The 14288-nt window shown below is 41.5% G+C and overlaps 2 protein-coding genes across 2 annotated transcripts; one reads left to right on the forward strand and one right to left on the reverse strand.

Moving 5' to 3' along the window:
- rufy1 (RUN and FYVE domain containing 1) lies at positions 1–6655 on the forward strand. Its single transcript, XM_084353377.1, has 17 exons — positions 1–338; positions 669–848; positions 1115–1232; positions 1332–1433; positions 1837–1960; positions 2062–2123; positions 2368–2503; positions 2680–2781; positions 2870–2986; positions 3133–3300; positions 3387–3484; positions 3578–3697; positions 4079–4208; positions 4525–4619; positions 4709–4757; positions 4861–4938; positions 5028–6655. The coding sequence occupies exons 1-17, from the start codon at positions 8–10 to the stop codon at positions 5169–5171; spliced, it is 2154 nt and encodes a 717-aa protein (XP_084209503.1). The 5' UTR covers positions 1–7; the 3' UTR covers positions 5172–6655.
- hnrnph1 (heterogeneous nuclear ribonucleoprotein H1) lies at positions 6644–12226 on the reverse strand. The gene is made up of 11 exons (XM_084353378.1): positions 12137–12226; positions 11000–11096; positions 10759–10914; positions 10528–10671; positions 9428–9566; positions 8563–8741; positions 8301–8413; positions 8032–8167; positions 7860–7943; positions 7556–7648; positions 6644–7402 (listed from the first exon to the last, which is right to left on the reverse strand). Exons 2-11 carry the CDS (start codon positions 11079–11081, stop codon positions 7305–7307), a joined length of 1224 nt encoding a protein of 407 aa, XP_084209504.1. The 5' UTR covers positions 11082–11096; positions 12137–12226; the 3' UTR covers positions 6644–7304.
- Between the last annotated feature and the right edge of the window lie 2062 nt (positions 12227–14288).

Consider the following 14288-nt stretch of genomic DNA (forward strand, 5'->3'; position numbering starts at 1 on the left):
GACAAACATGGCCGACGAAGCAGGGGAAGTAAACACAGCTGTTGAGGATGGCGAAGCAGAACTGCAGCGAGACGAGCCCGAAGTTTCACAACCCGCCACCGACAGTGAGCCCGGCGGCAGCGACGGGCCGGAGCGGCCGGAGAAGACTGCTCAGGCGGCGGCAGAGAACAGCTGGTCGGCTCCGCTCCTGTCTCTGGCTCGGAAGGCCACGGAGACGATTAGCAGCGGGGTGAGCTACGCTGCTGCCCCGAGGAACCCCTCGCAGGGGTCCGCTGCGGGCTCCCCGGCGGAAAGGGAGCCTGAAAATGATCTCAACAGCACCTCAAAAAAGCTTCCAGGTAGGCTGTGACAACTCTTAACCTTTGACACTGAAACTTACACCCTTCATTTGATTTAAGTTGTTAAAATACTGCAGCCACCTCAAGTCCATCTCACTAACTACTTCCCCTAGCTTCTTGTCAGCTGTCATTACACATGACTTCAAGAGTAAAACCTTGATTTTACGGGTTGATGTTCGTGCACAAGGCCTCACTGTTCTCTCTGAGTGTTTATATCTCCTGTTGAATCTGCATTGAATGGACATAAGCTTTCATGACATCTTCCCCAGGCCTGCTTATGCTTGACTAATCTTATTTCAATGCTTTTTCTTTGCCTTACATTCTGTACAGTTCTGCCCCCCAAAGATCCCATGTCGATAGAGAGATCCAACCTCCTCAGCATGATGAAGCTGAGCATCAAAGTATTGATCCAGTCCTCCATGAGTCTGGGCAGGACGCTGGACTCGGAGTACCCTCCCCTGCAGCAGTTCTTCGTCGTCCTGGAGCATTGCCTCAAACATGGGCTGAAAGGTGAGACAGTCCATGATGCTGTCCTTTTGAACAGACTTTGTATATAGCAACAAGTTAACTTTCTGGAGAAAGATAGATTGCTAAGTTTCGTCCCCAGGTCGTCAAATACTGACACTTTGGGTCGGCGATGGACCTGAGCCACAAACCCAGAAACTCAGTATTTTACAACCTGAGGTTGAGACTCAAGTTCATTGTGTTGCTTAAAAGTGATCTAATCCCATGTCAGAACCAGTGCTAACAGTAATTACGTGGTTTTCTTTTTTCAGCTAAGAAAACCTTCATTGGTCAGAACAAGTCCATATGGGGACCTCTGGAACTGGTTGAGAAGTTGTGTCCAGAGTCTGTCAACATTGCCACAAGTGCCAGAGATCTGCCCGGCATTAAGTATGCTATACTAAAAACATTTTTCAGTAAATGTGTAATGTAAGATATGCCGAACATCCATTTGACATCTGTTTTATTTTTCTTTTATTCTCTTTTCAGGACTGGTTTGGGAAGAGCACGGGCTTGGCTGCATTTAGCGCTCATGCAGAAGACCGTAGCCGACTATCTGAAAGCTTTGCTGGACCGCAAAGATCTCCTGAGGTTAGTAACAATTAATGTGGACTTTAAAATAGACCTGTGTTATATATTTTGTTGAGTTGTGTACTTACATTATCTTAAATGTTTCAGAGAAAGCCATAATTTTATCAAAGTTAATGGTGCATTTCATTTGGTTGCCTGTTGCCATAACTTCCAGGAGAGAATCAGTGAGTGAGGAAGTTGAGCTGAACTAAACGTAATGTGAATAAAACTTTGACACATTACCTCGCTGTGAGTATATCTGCCTGAGTCACGTCAGATAGATCTTCATCGGCGAATGGTGGTCGATTAATATCAAAGACAACAACTCCCATGATCCAATTAATTAATTTTTCACGTGTGCAATGTATTCTTTGTTTTGTCTTTATGCCCTTCTTTAATCCTCTCTGTGTCTGTCTCTCTCTAGTGAGTTTTATGACTCTGGAGCATTGATGATGGAGGAGGAGGGGGCCGTGATGGGGGGCCTGCTGGTGGGCCTCAATGTAATTGACGCTAACCTCTGTATTAAAGGGGAGGATCTTGATTCTCAGGTGAGTGCTGACCGGTCACTTCAGAACAGTTGCACCTTATTGTCTTCATGAGAAACGAGTCAATCGGGATACATAGTGATCGTTTTCTCTTCCTCTTGTAGGTGGGAGTCATTGACTTCTCCCTTTATCTGAAAGACCCTGCTAACAGTGAGACTCCAAAAGAGTGAGTATGCGCTAGGCTGCTTTTCATCATGTTTAAACTGCTCTATGTTCTTATTGTAGTTACCTTAGTCAGTTAGTATTTTAGTAACCCCTCATCAAATCAAAACAAATCAAATTTATTGTTAATCCCACAATCACAATCTCATTGCCACAGTGAGCTTTACAATCTGTACAGTGAACGACATCCCCTGTCCTCGCCATAACCTGCCATATTGAAAAAAACACCTGTTTTATTCTCTTCTCAGTGATTCCAAGATGACAGCCATATTGGATCAGAAGCACTACATTGAGGAGTTGAATCGTCACCTCAGTGGCACTGTCACCGACCTTCAGGCTAAGATGGACTCTCTAGAGAAGACCAACAGCAAACTTGTGGAGGAGGTCAGGCACACTGTGTGAACTATTGTGTGACTGTGCTTGTACTAGGACGGTGTGACATTGTTTTATTAATTCAATCAACTATCTAAATGGAAGGCGTTCCGCTCTAAAGTCAACATGGCATCCGTGTGCATTAGGTGTGTTTCGGCTGACTGATGAGTGTGTTTTTTTTTCCTCAGCTGACCGCAGCAACAGACAGAATCAACTCTCTGCGGGAGGAACAGGAACAGCTGAGACAGGAGAATGACTCAATTTTGCAGTCCAGCCAGAAAAAGGAAGAGGTCAGAAAGCATTTACAAGTAACAGCAACTAAACCACTCCTAATCTAAATAACAAAACAAAAAAAAACTGTATGACTTGTGTTTCCAGGCAGCCCTACAGGACAGTCAAGTGGAGCTGGAGACGTACAAACAGACTCGACAGGGCCTGGATGAGATGTACAATGTTGTTTGGACGCAATACAAAGAGGAAAAGCGAATTCGCCAGGTGAGGTATCAACAGGACTGAGTAGCAGAATTAGTGTGAAGAAGTACCGAATTAGTCTTCATACTCCATTGTTGGCACAAAGTTAGACAGAAGCATGAGCGGATTTTGACTCAAGCCTTTTGTATGTTTGCAATGCATGATATCAGGAGCTGGAGCGTGAGCTGGAGCTCCAGGTGGGCCTGAAGCAGGAGATGGAGGTGGCCATGAAGCTGCTGGAGAAGGACACGCATGAGAAACAGGACACACTGGCAGCCCTACGACTCCAGCTCGACCAAGTCAAGACTCTTAACCTGCAGATGTTCCACAAAGCTCAGGTAGACACACCTGAATACACCCTTTCTTCCTCTTGAACGCCCACTCAGACAGAAGGCGCATTAACACAGCCTATGTGGCCCTTCAGGACTCAGAACGTGAAGCAGAGAAAAAGCAGGCGAAGGCTGTGCAGCTGGAGCAGAAGATGGATGAAATGGAGAAAGTCATGATGGAGCTAGAGGAGAGGTATGTGTTGCGCATGTTTCTGTGCGTTAATATGATACAGTATTTCTTAACATTAATATGCTTCTTCTTGTTTTATTTTTTTGTGCGTCACAGACTACAGAACTCAGAGCGAGAGCGCAAAGAAAGTGACCAGTCTGATAAAGATATGAAGGTGGAGCTGGAGGGAAAAGTGGATGCTTTGCAGAAACAACTTACTGACCTGGATACATTGAGGTTAAGACTATCACAGTTGGACACTTGGGTCTCATCAATAACAGCAAAGTGTACCAAAGATCAAATATTTACACAATAAAATATCTATAAATTGAGAAATCTATATCAGAATTGATACGGTCAGTACTAATTTGATGTCAGCATCTAAAAAAAAAAGCTATTCAAAGTTTAATATGAGTAGGATGTATGCTTGGCTTTGAAATTTTAAATCCACCTGGTATAAAAACAGTTGTGCAGATGTTAAGTCAATAACTTTCAAGTACTCTCATACATGTCTGATTTTAAGTAACAGTTCTTATTTTAACTAATATTTACAATATGTCCTACGCACATAGAAACTTAAATTGTATATAATAATTGTCATGTTTCTTCTCTCCTCAGGCTGGGTTTGGAGAACGAGCTGCGCACTGAGAGGGAAGAGAGACAAAGCCTGCAGAAGTCTCTGCAGCGGGAACAAGACAACAGCATCGAGCTCCGCACACAGCTGCAACAACTGCAGGGCCTGAACACGGTCAGTGACACACACACACACACACATACACCAGGGTTACAGTCAGTAAACTCTGGAAGTGCATTCTTCTTCTGAAATGATTTGAAGTCATTCTGTGCAGTTTGATTTGCAGAAGTGAGTTGTGTATAACTACCAGACACAGGCAAATAAAAACTTAGAGTGCTTCTTTATGACAGCTGTCAGGGTGATTTAAACTCTGGGGTCAATCCCAATACTGTTCCAATATTTCCGTAAATATATCAAAATTATTAATGTAATTGCACCTGTACAGTATTGTGATGTCATGGTGCTTGTTCCCTGTTAATTGTTGGTGCAGGAGCTGCAGGAGTTGAAGCAGGAGAAGCAGCAGCTGCAGCAGAGATGCGAGCAGCAGGAACAGGCTCTACAGGAGATGGGACTTCATCTCAGCCAGTCAGTACTATAGATGTTATCTTTCTTGGTATTACTGGGTACAATTTCATGTCCTAAAGATTTTTGTGTTGCCTTAATCTTTCTCAAAGGTCTAAACTCAAGATGGAGGACTTCAAGGAGGTCAACAAAGCTCTGAAGGTAAAATGTGAAGGAGTTAAGAATGGCGAATGACTGATAGTGTAAAAAATTTAAAAAAAAATTACTAAAAAAGGATCTGTTGTACGTTCGTTTCTCCCGTCAGGGCCACGCCTGGCTGAAGGATGATGAGGCCACTAGTTGCAAACAATGCCTGAAGGAGTTCTCTATTGCGCGCAGAAAGGTAGGCTCCTGTTTATTGCATTTAATTTTTATTTCTATAAAATGTATCCTCACGGCAATGTTAATAATCTGTTCGCGTTTGTGTTGCAGCACCACTGTAGAAACTGTGGAGACATCTACTGCAACAGTTGTTCAAGTAACGAGCTGGCCTTACCCTCGTACCCTCGGCCTGTGCGGGTGTGCGACATGTGCCACTCCCTCCTGCTGCAGAGAAGCTCCTCCACGACTTCCTGACACGACACCTTCAAGTTTTTACAAAGAGCTTTCTAACACTGCACATACTCATCCACTATGATTTTAACTACCATGTTACTACTTATGTTGACAGAAAAATGTCATCAAATCTTATGGAGATGTGATTTGGTGTTCCGTTTCCACTATTACCTGAAATTCAGGAGCATTAGTTCATCTGTATTAAATAAGGGGCCACCTTTTAACACTGATGGGATGAGCTAATATGCAGACTGTATGTTAAGGAGACTTGACTTTGCATAGAGGTTGATAGAGAGTAGTATATTTATGTGATCAAAATTTCTTTGGACACTTGATAAACTGAAAATTTCAGGATGAGTAATTATTCTAATCAAACCATGGATGTATATTTTGTTCAGGTCCCACCACAGTTCATGTTAGTTTTCAGCTGTTGTTGATCATTTGTGTAGCTGGTTTGCATGATCTGATGTCACCGTGTTTGTGTTGTTCCTACATCATAATCAGTATTGCTCCAGGACCATTACTGCAACTGACCGATCACGTTTTGTGACATCAAAGATTTGTCACAGGGAAAATATCCACACGGGAGAAGTTAGACTAACATGTGGTTAACATTGTGAAAGGTGTTATTTCAAATCACCTCATGATTTATTCCCCAAAAACTGACCAGGTTTTTTGTTGCATAAACTGCAACAGAAAGCTGATGATCTTTCTCTAGATAGAAAGCTAAAAATATAAAAGTCCGGTGTGAAGGGTTTCGGGGATCTATTATTTGGAATGATCTTTTCCTTAGTGTATAATCACCTGAAACTAAGAATCATGTTTACGTTGCCTGAGAATGAGCTTTTTCTATCCTTGCACGGAGTCCAGCATGTTTCCACAGCCGCTATGAATGGACAAACCAAACACTGACTAGAGAGGGCCTTATGCAGTTGCAGTTTTAGCAGCCACTGTAAGGGAAAATGAGATGAGGGGTATATCAACGCTAGATGCCACTGAATCCTACACCGTGCATCTTTCTAAGAACCCTGACAATAATTCTACTGAGCCTAAAAACACTACAAGTCCATATAACAATTAGTTCAATGGTGGATACAAACCCTCGTCTCCCTGGTTGTTTTTGGTCGATTGCAGAAAGTTCTTGGAGCAACATTAATTATAATGTTGCAAAATGTAAACCTACATGGCGATAACAGATGGACCAAGCTAATTCAGAGTTCACTTGTACTTCACTTTGATATTGTTCAACCTTTCATGGATCTATTCTGTAACAATACTTACAACTATGGCCCCACTGCTGGATACATGCAAACATATTGTGTAAATGACTGTAGAATGTTAACAAAAATCTAACTATTTTAGAATGTATTATACAAACAGGGTTTTTGTGGATTGTGTTAACTGCTACAAAGCCATTTTCTTAATTTGGGAATGGTGACCAAACATTTTTTATCTAGATATTTGATAAATGAATAAAGCCTCCCTTTTTGCAATGCTTGTTTCAATTAGATATTCCAGACTGTTTATTCACTTTGTGCACAGGAAATACAAATAGCATTTGAAGCAGTAGAAACCTTCATGTCAGCAGATTTGAAATTCATCCAGAGAAACCGCCCTGTGACACTTTAAGAAAACGAAACATGCTCTGACCATGAGAAACCTCAAATTTAGATTAACATTTAAACTGGAAATAAAAAGGCTAGACACTATGTAAAAGATGAAACAAGGTCTAAACATCAGAAGATAGACATTTTCTGATTCTTTTGTTCATGCACTCAGACATTGAAATGAATGTTACAACCACCAGCACAGGATGAGTCAAGTTTGAGGAGCAGCCAGGTGCTTGGAGAACAATAACAAAGACAACACACGTCCTGGTAATGAAAATTTAAAGCATGGTTTCTGTGACGTGTCAAACAGGTGAGGAATGGGGACGACGAACAGCGCTTCTCTGACACTTCTTGTGACGCCAGATCTCACTTCTCTCTGAAGATCATTCACTTTAAAAAAAACAAAATACAAACCCTACCCCTCAGTATTTCCAAAACCTCACCTGACCCTACCCTAATGTTTACTAGGTGAGACTCATGTTTCCAGTCCTTCCAGCAAAATGCTGCATTAAAAAAAACATCAAATTAAGGGAAAAAAAGAAATCTACATTCCCCATCCCCCACCCAGTCCATTCATAGAGCCTCTGCTTCCTCCTCCTCCACCGCCGCCGTAGTAACTGCTTCCCATGCCGCCCTGGTTACCTAACAAGAGAGAGAATACACACTATAGGACCGTGGAGTTCTTCAAGAAATCACACACAGAAAGACTGCATTTCTATACTTTACAGACGACATAAAAAGGTGTAGTTTAGGATGAATGAAGAAGAAGCCTATTACAACAGAGCTGACACTCACTATAGTCACTGTAGCCGCCCATGTTGCCCTGGCTGCTGTATCCACCCGAGTACCCCGAGCTCAGCTGTCCACTGCTGTAAGACGACTGGTTCCCTGTGGAAAAGTAAGAAGGCACTACATCAGGTTCAGGACTTTAAAACATCATATTTATTGCATAGACGTTGTTGGCTGATACATTTTGAGATGCCCTCGCTTATCAGAGAAAGGGGCCAAACATCGACTCCGCAGGGATTTTTTGTACTTGTGTGCAAGCATTTCCATCCAAACAACAGATGCCACTAGTCACCCCATTACTGATACTCACCCATGCCACCCATCATCTGACCGCCGTAGGCTCCGTTACTGCCACCTGCTGTTGAGTTCAAAAACAGCTCCACATAGCGGTGCTCTGAGGGATAGTGAGGGAGGGAACATCTCATGAGACTTATGAACATCTATATGCGGGGTGGAAGTGGTAAATCACTTTTTAAACTCACGCATGTTGGCTTTGTCTTTAGACATGGCTGCCACGGCATCCTCATGTGTTGCAAATTCTACATCTGCCTCCCCAGTTACCCTGCCATCTGGGCCGATCTCAATATGGACCCGCACTGGATTCAATGGCGAGAAGAACTAAGAAATGAAAACACGGACAAAGTCACACACATGTTTTGTGCAACCTCAACATCTGCAGTGTGTACAGTAGTAGAAAGGACGTCAGCGAGCAAATTAGTTCGGCTTTTCTTAAGTTGTTCCTCTGACTTACATTGTATATGTCTGTCTCTGTGGCTCTGTATGGCAGGCCCCTCATGTGGACACAGTGGCCTGTTGTACTCTGGAACGAAGAGCCGCCATCTCCATACCGTCCATCTGATACACCTGAATATACATAAATGATAAACACATGGTCTCACAAGGATCTTACTGTTATTTCTAGAAGTGATGATGCATGAAGGGACAGCGAGAGGGTAAAAACAAACAAACGCACAGATTAATATCACTTAATCTGAATTAAACTCGACACTCACCTCCTCCATAGCCTCCGCGACGCATTCTGTCATAAGATCCGCCTCGACCCATCATGTTGTAGCCACGACCACCCGAGGGCCGGTCATAGGGGCCAGGTCTCTGCATGCCCATGGGCTTCCGCTGTGGTTCGTAATGGGTCCGCACCTCAGCGCGGCTACTCTTGAAGATCTCAATGTACCTAAGAGCATAGACATACCACAGTGAGCACATAGGGAATGGTCAAGGCAAAGGCTGCATTTGCTCAATACTGGTGAAACTGGGCTATGCAGATGCTGTCATGGTGTAGTCCATAGGTAGTAATATCTTTGACTACTTAATGCTAGTTTTTAATGAAATAGATAAAAAGTACTAATTAACTGAGTTGTAAAAATGAAGCTGTCCAAATTGATAAGGGCCTTATTGATGATTACACTTTTCTTATGGTTACCTGAAGTGAATTATCTGATTCAATAGAGCGTCCTGTGTCCTTGCCATGACAGCCATTGTGCTGGTTTTAGAGGGACAGAGAGGGCTCCAGCCCTTTTGCAACCCACTATAGCGTTACCTGTGACAGTGGGCTCCAGATCCATGTGTACAGTGGCCCTCTGATTTTACCACCAGGGAACTCCTTACCATTTATCAACCTAAACTGATGTTTAGACACCATTTGTTCTCAACATTAAGCATGTACTCTAATTCAGTGATTTTGTGAATCTTCCCATTGAAGATTGTGAATGTGTGTCATATTTGGATTCAACGCAGAAATTTGTGTATGTGTTTGTGGTGAATTAGCCAAGATTAATACAGTGTCCATTTGGATCAGATGTTGAGGGTGCACACCATAAGAAAAGCAACTTATCCAGCCAACCAACCAACCATCCCCACCTGTGCCCTATTCTTTCCTTGTGTTTCTTTAGAGCCTTTTCAGCTATATCCTGTGAAGCAAACTGCACGAAGGCCTCCCCCGTACTCCTCCCCTGGATGTCCACCGGCAATGTTATCCCATTTGGCACGATTTCCAACCCTTCAACCCAAGGACAGATAACCCCAGCAGGGGACATATTAAATCACATGCCCAATCACAGAGAGAACTTTCTCTAAAGAGAGAGATAGAAAACTTATGGAAAACTCTATACATCATCACACATACCAGTTCAGTTTTTTTAACCAGTGACTGGCCATTTAAACGACTCACATTTATTGTATTCTGGGGATAAAATAGAAATGAGAGGATAGAGGAAAAATATGGAAAAAGGGCACTGTTCGGGACATCAGGCTAGTATTGGTGTGTTGATGAAGAGAGAACAAGATCCTGGTGGGTGACATGAGTTAAATTACTGCTCGCCCATTAGGAACTAAGCTAACACTTGGCATACAGTGTATCTAAGAAAATGTAGGAAAAAGACAGGAGTGTGAGGAAATGGGGAAAAGAAACAATGGCACTGGGGTAAGACTGTCCAGTCAGTGATGAGTGAGACCCATTCCATCATTAGTTAATTACCAGTAGGCACAGACAACTTAAAAATTCAAAAATAAAAGTAAAATATCACATTCAATTAAAAAGGAAAAAAAAACAAACATATGAAAATGGACTCAGGTGGATATCATGGGCAAAGATGGGAAAAGGGTGTTGGTATAACAGATCCCTGCAATTAAACTAAACAAAGTTCGCAAATAATTACTCCATTTAAAAATTATGACTAGCTTCCTTTTCTGGTGTAATTTCCTCACTAGTCACCGATCAAAAAACATTAATAATTTTATTTTTCTATTCTAAAGAAATACACAATAATCATTTTCCAGTGGGATATTTACTTCTTTGTAAAATCAGATGCAAGAACTGTTAGGTGTCCACAAGAGAAAGGAAACAAGAAAAGGAAGATGAAAAAAACAAAACAACAAACAACAAAAACAAATCCCTTTTATCACCAACATTACATTAATGGAAGTTTTACAAGTAACGACACAGCAAGGCTTATTCTTACCTGAGAAAAACTGTACTATCTCCTCCTTGCTGCAGCCAAATGGAAGGCCTCGTAGCCGGACAAGCCCATCTCCTGCTGTTTCTGGACAGTTTGGACCAGTGTGCTTCATGACCCAGTCCATCTCGACATTGTTGGACTTGAAAACTAAATCACAGGACATAATAATCAGTTATCACTGCTCTATGTTGAGATTGTTCCAAGGAGTGATTATGAGCAAGCAATTTTACACACCCTCTACATATCTGTGACCCATTGTTTCTCTGTCCTTCTTCACTGCAATCTTTAGGTCTTCCTCTGTCTCCAACTCGACAAATGCTTCTCCGCTGGGACGCCCTTCTCTTGTGTAGGTGAAGTGGATGCCACTTCCATTGTTGACAATTTTGCAATCTGCATTGGAAATGTAATAACAAATCATTTAGGTTTCTTTACTTGCTGATGTATTTTTCAACAAAAGTAGTATATGAATGCCTACCTGAGAAAAACCTCTGTACTTCATCTGCTGAGCAGGACCACGGGAGACCCCTGATGCGAACAACATATCCCTCATCAGCCATGACTGGTTACAATCCCTGGAGGAAAGAAAGTAGTTTAAATTAGTACGATGAAGTCTCTCTAATGCATTCAGATCAGATATCACTAGTGTTAGTAGAGATGAGCAGTATGATTACAATCTTGTTTCATGGTTTTATCTGGATCAAAAACAAGTTTCTGCAAGATTCTTCTCATTTACGTTCATATCCTACATTTTAATACACCTCTGCATGACCTCGCAAGCACTTGTTCTCTACAGACAAGTTTCCACAGTCTCTCACATCCTTGAGCTAGTAAATCCCAGAGCACTGTAGATTTAATCTCAGCGGGGGGAAACTAACCTACATCAGTAGAATGTATTCGCAATTATTTATTTCCTTCACATCACTAAGGCCTAAGTTATAAATCTTTCAGGCTGAAGACGTCCCCAAGGGTTTGAATGAGCACAGGCGTCTTTGTGAGTAAGTTGGCAGCGCCATCTTGAGGCGGTCCAATATTACAAACCGGTAACGTTATGTGCAAAATACATACTCTAAGTGCTGTGGGTTTCCCCTGCTATAAAATAACATTGTTGTCTAAACAGAAGTCGCAAGCAAGTATCACAATTAGCCTATTCCCAGCTCTTCCCAACAAAATGCGGCCACTTCACAAAAAGCGCGAACCCGGAGTGCTGCTCAGCTAGCTAACGTGAGCGACACTAGTGTGCAGCATCGCAACGTTACTTTAATTCGACAATATTCCTGGTGTTGGAGCTTTTCGTTAAATCTTGAGAGTTCACACACGTCAACTAATGAATTAGTAATTATGGACCTCGTTTACTTTCATCAAGGTGCGTGGCCCTTAGCACGTTCACTACCGCACCCCGACACAAGAACAAAAGCGGCCCTCTTAGCCGACGCCATGTTACTAGCTAGCGTTAACAGTTAGCTAGCTCTCACGCTAGCATTCGCTAACTTACGGTAATATTATACAAAATCTTGTATGAATACCAGCGGCTACATAGTGGTATTAAAGTACGAAAACACGACTTTGCGTTTTGCTAAGGCAAATTGAACGAAAGCTGCATTTGTGAATTTACCTGATTCCTGATTTGTAGATACAACACGCCGGAGTTTGTATGACCAGACCTGCGTGATGCAGCTGAAAGCCTTGCACTGGGTTGCCAGAGCTCAGCAAGCACCCCCCTTTCAGGAAGTTCAAAACGACGCACTTCACTCGCGTATGTTCCCAAGTGAAACACGATCACTTTATTCAACACGTCCAAACAATTTAAACACCTCTTTATTCAATTACTAGTATATTTCCATGTTTTAAATTTAATCAGATAGAAGAAACCCAAGTTTACTAAATTTCATGTAATAAGTTAAAATTGAGGGAAAGTGTAGGTTTTCATACAAACCTGGCAGTCCCGGTTGAATAACCAATCGCCTCCGACTGGCCTGCGTCCACGCCCAAATGTGATGACGTTTCCGCCATAGGCCCTGGCTGACCGGGCGGCATCTCCTGGCCTACAAATCCAAGTAACCCTGTTTACAGTTCTCACCAACTAACCTGTAAAGCCTTTCAGCTTCTTTTGGGGTAGATACATGTGCTTCATAGGCCATGTTTCACAATAAGGCCACAGAGCGCCCATGTGTATCGGTGCCAACTCAAAATATGACAGTTGTGACACTGACAATGGACACATTATAAGACAACTGGACCAAAGGCAAACCACAATAGATTTTTGAGTTTTTGTGATGATGAATATGTGTAACTGTAGCCAAACCTAGAAAGTAGAAGCTTATCTCGGTCCATTGTCGAAACCAGAATCGACCACAGTAAGCCTTTGGCTGTGACTGACAGACTCCTAGTTTATAATTTGGGCTGAAGCAGCAGGCAAATCTTGAATAACAAGCCAAACCAAGATGTTGGTGCTGTGGTAGCTTGAGGGTGATAAAAGTAAGGCAAGTGTAGGACACTTGTTGAAGTGGGCAGGATAACTTTACCTTTAACAAGTTCAGAAATTACTTTTAAAAAGGTACTTGCTGCTACTTTAGAGAGGCTATTTTGGGGTCAATGGCATAACACTAATAAAGGATAGTTCCAGAAAATTAATTTATTTAGCATTAACTAATGTAATGTAATTAAGTATCATGTTGAAGAGCTGTTACTTGCCTTGAGCTTTGAGACTTTCATTTTGTGATTTATATATACTTCTTTTGCACTTTTTCTGAATGGCTTACTAGTTACTTTGCATAGCATCATAAAATATGATACGTCTGTGTGTATTAAAGTATGAAAGAGGATATTGTTAGACTGAATCACCCGCAACATTAACATACTGCTTGGTCATTATTAATTAATCATTAACATTATTTAGTATATTTACTTTTGATTCCTTAATATATTTTAGATAATACATGTTTACTTTCATGAGTACGTTAGCTAATTTTCAAGTGCAGGAGTTCGGGAGAATTTTTTGAATGTGATATTGCTACTTATTACTTAAATTAAAGATCCAAATAAATCTTTCAATGCCTGTAGCCTAGATTTATGAATATGAAGCATGCGATGCTAAAAAAGAACATGGTCACACATAATAACTATAAAGGCGCTCAAATTATGTGACATTTTGCTAAATGTCTCGCAAAAAGTTGTAGCCATCTCTTATGTGCTTTAAGTCTCACAAACTATAATTGCATATTGATATTAAAATGCATCACCCATATCCTAGAAGTAAACTAGACATATTTACAATGACACCACAGACTGTTTGGAGACACACTCGCCAGGGTTCAACCGAAGAAGTGTTCTATCAGTGTAATACACGTCTTTCAGCACAGACATTATTTGTTTACATGATAAATAAATAAAAGACAGCAGTTTTAACTTAAGACCAATTGGTTGAGTTAGGTCATGATGGGCAGATGGCTGAAGTCAGTGGCAGTGCTGTAAAGTTCAAAAGAAATATTCACTGGAGTCCCTATTAAGACTTTTACATTCGTGATTACTTTACATTTTGCACCAGGGGGCCACTTCAAAGACATGTTTATGCCTCAGTGATTTGATAATGAAGTTATTGATTACTGTGAGTGAAGTCACTGGTGAAACCTATGTTTTTTTTGTCTCTATTACCTAGGCCTACTGAATAGGTTGAATTATTTCATGGGATTGTGTGTTACTAATTCACAGCAAAACATTATGTACACATGTAAGCAGTTCATTTTAAATAAAAAAGTGTGATTATG

The sequence above is a fragment of the Pagrus pagrus genome, assembly GCF_965226575.1.
Source record: "Pagrus pagrus genome assembly, chromosome: 5".
Lineage (NCBI taxonomy): Eukaryota > Metazoa > Chordata > Actinopteri > Spariformes > Sparidae > Pagrus > Pagrus pagrus.

What these genes read in the sequence shown, in the direction of transcription:
- rufy1 (XM_084353377.1), top strand. Translation starts at nt 8, where the DNA reads ATGGCCGACGAAGCAGGGGAAGTAAACACAGCTGTTGAGGATGGCGAA. An exon ending in AGAGATCTGCCCGGCATTAA is followed by an intron (nt 1,233 to 1,331) that starts GTATGCTATACT and finishes TTCTCTTTTCAG; the next exon opens with GACTGGTTTGGGAAGAGCAC. An exon ending in ATGGGACTTCATCTCAGCCA is followed by an intron (nt 4,620 to 4,708) that starts GTCAGTACTATA and finishes TCTTTCTCAAAG; the next exon opens with GTCTAAACTCAAGATGGAGG.
- hnrnph1 (XM_084353378.1), bottom strand. Translation starts at nt 11,081, where the DNA reads ATGGCTGATGAGGGATATGTTGTTCGCATCAGGGGTCTCCCGTGGTCC. An exon ending in GGGTCACAGATATGTAGAGG is followed by an intron (nt 10,672 to 10,758) that starts GTGTGTAAAATT and finishes CCTGTGATTTAG; the next exon opens with TTTTCAAGTCCAACAATGTC. An exon ending in GGGCGGCTACAGTGACTATA is followed by an intron (nt 7,403 to 7,555) that starts GTGAGTGTCAGC and finishes CTCTCTTGTTAG; the next exon opens with GTAACCAGGGCGGCATGGGA.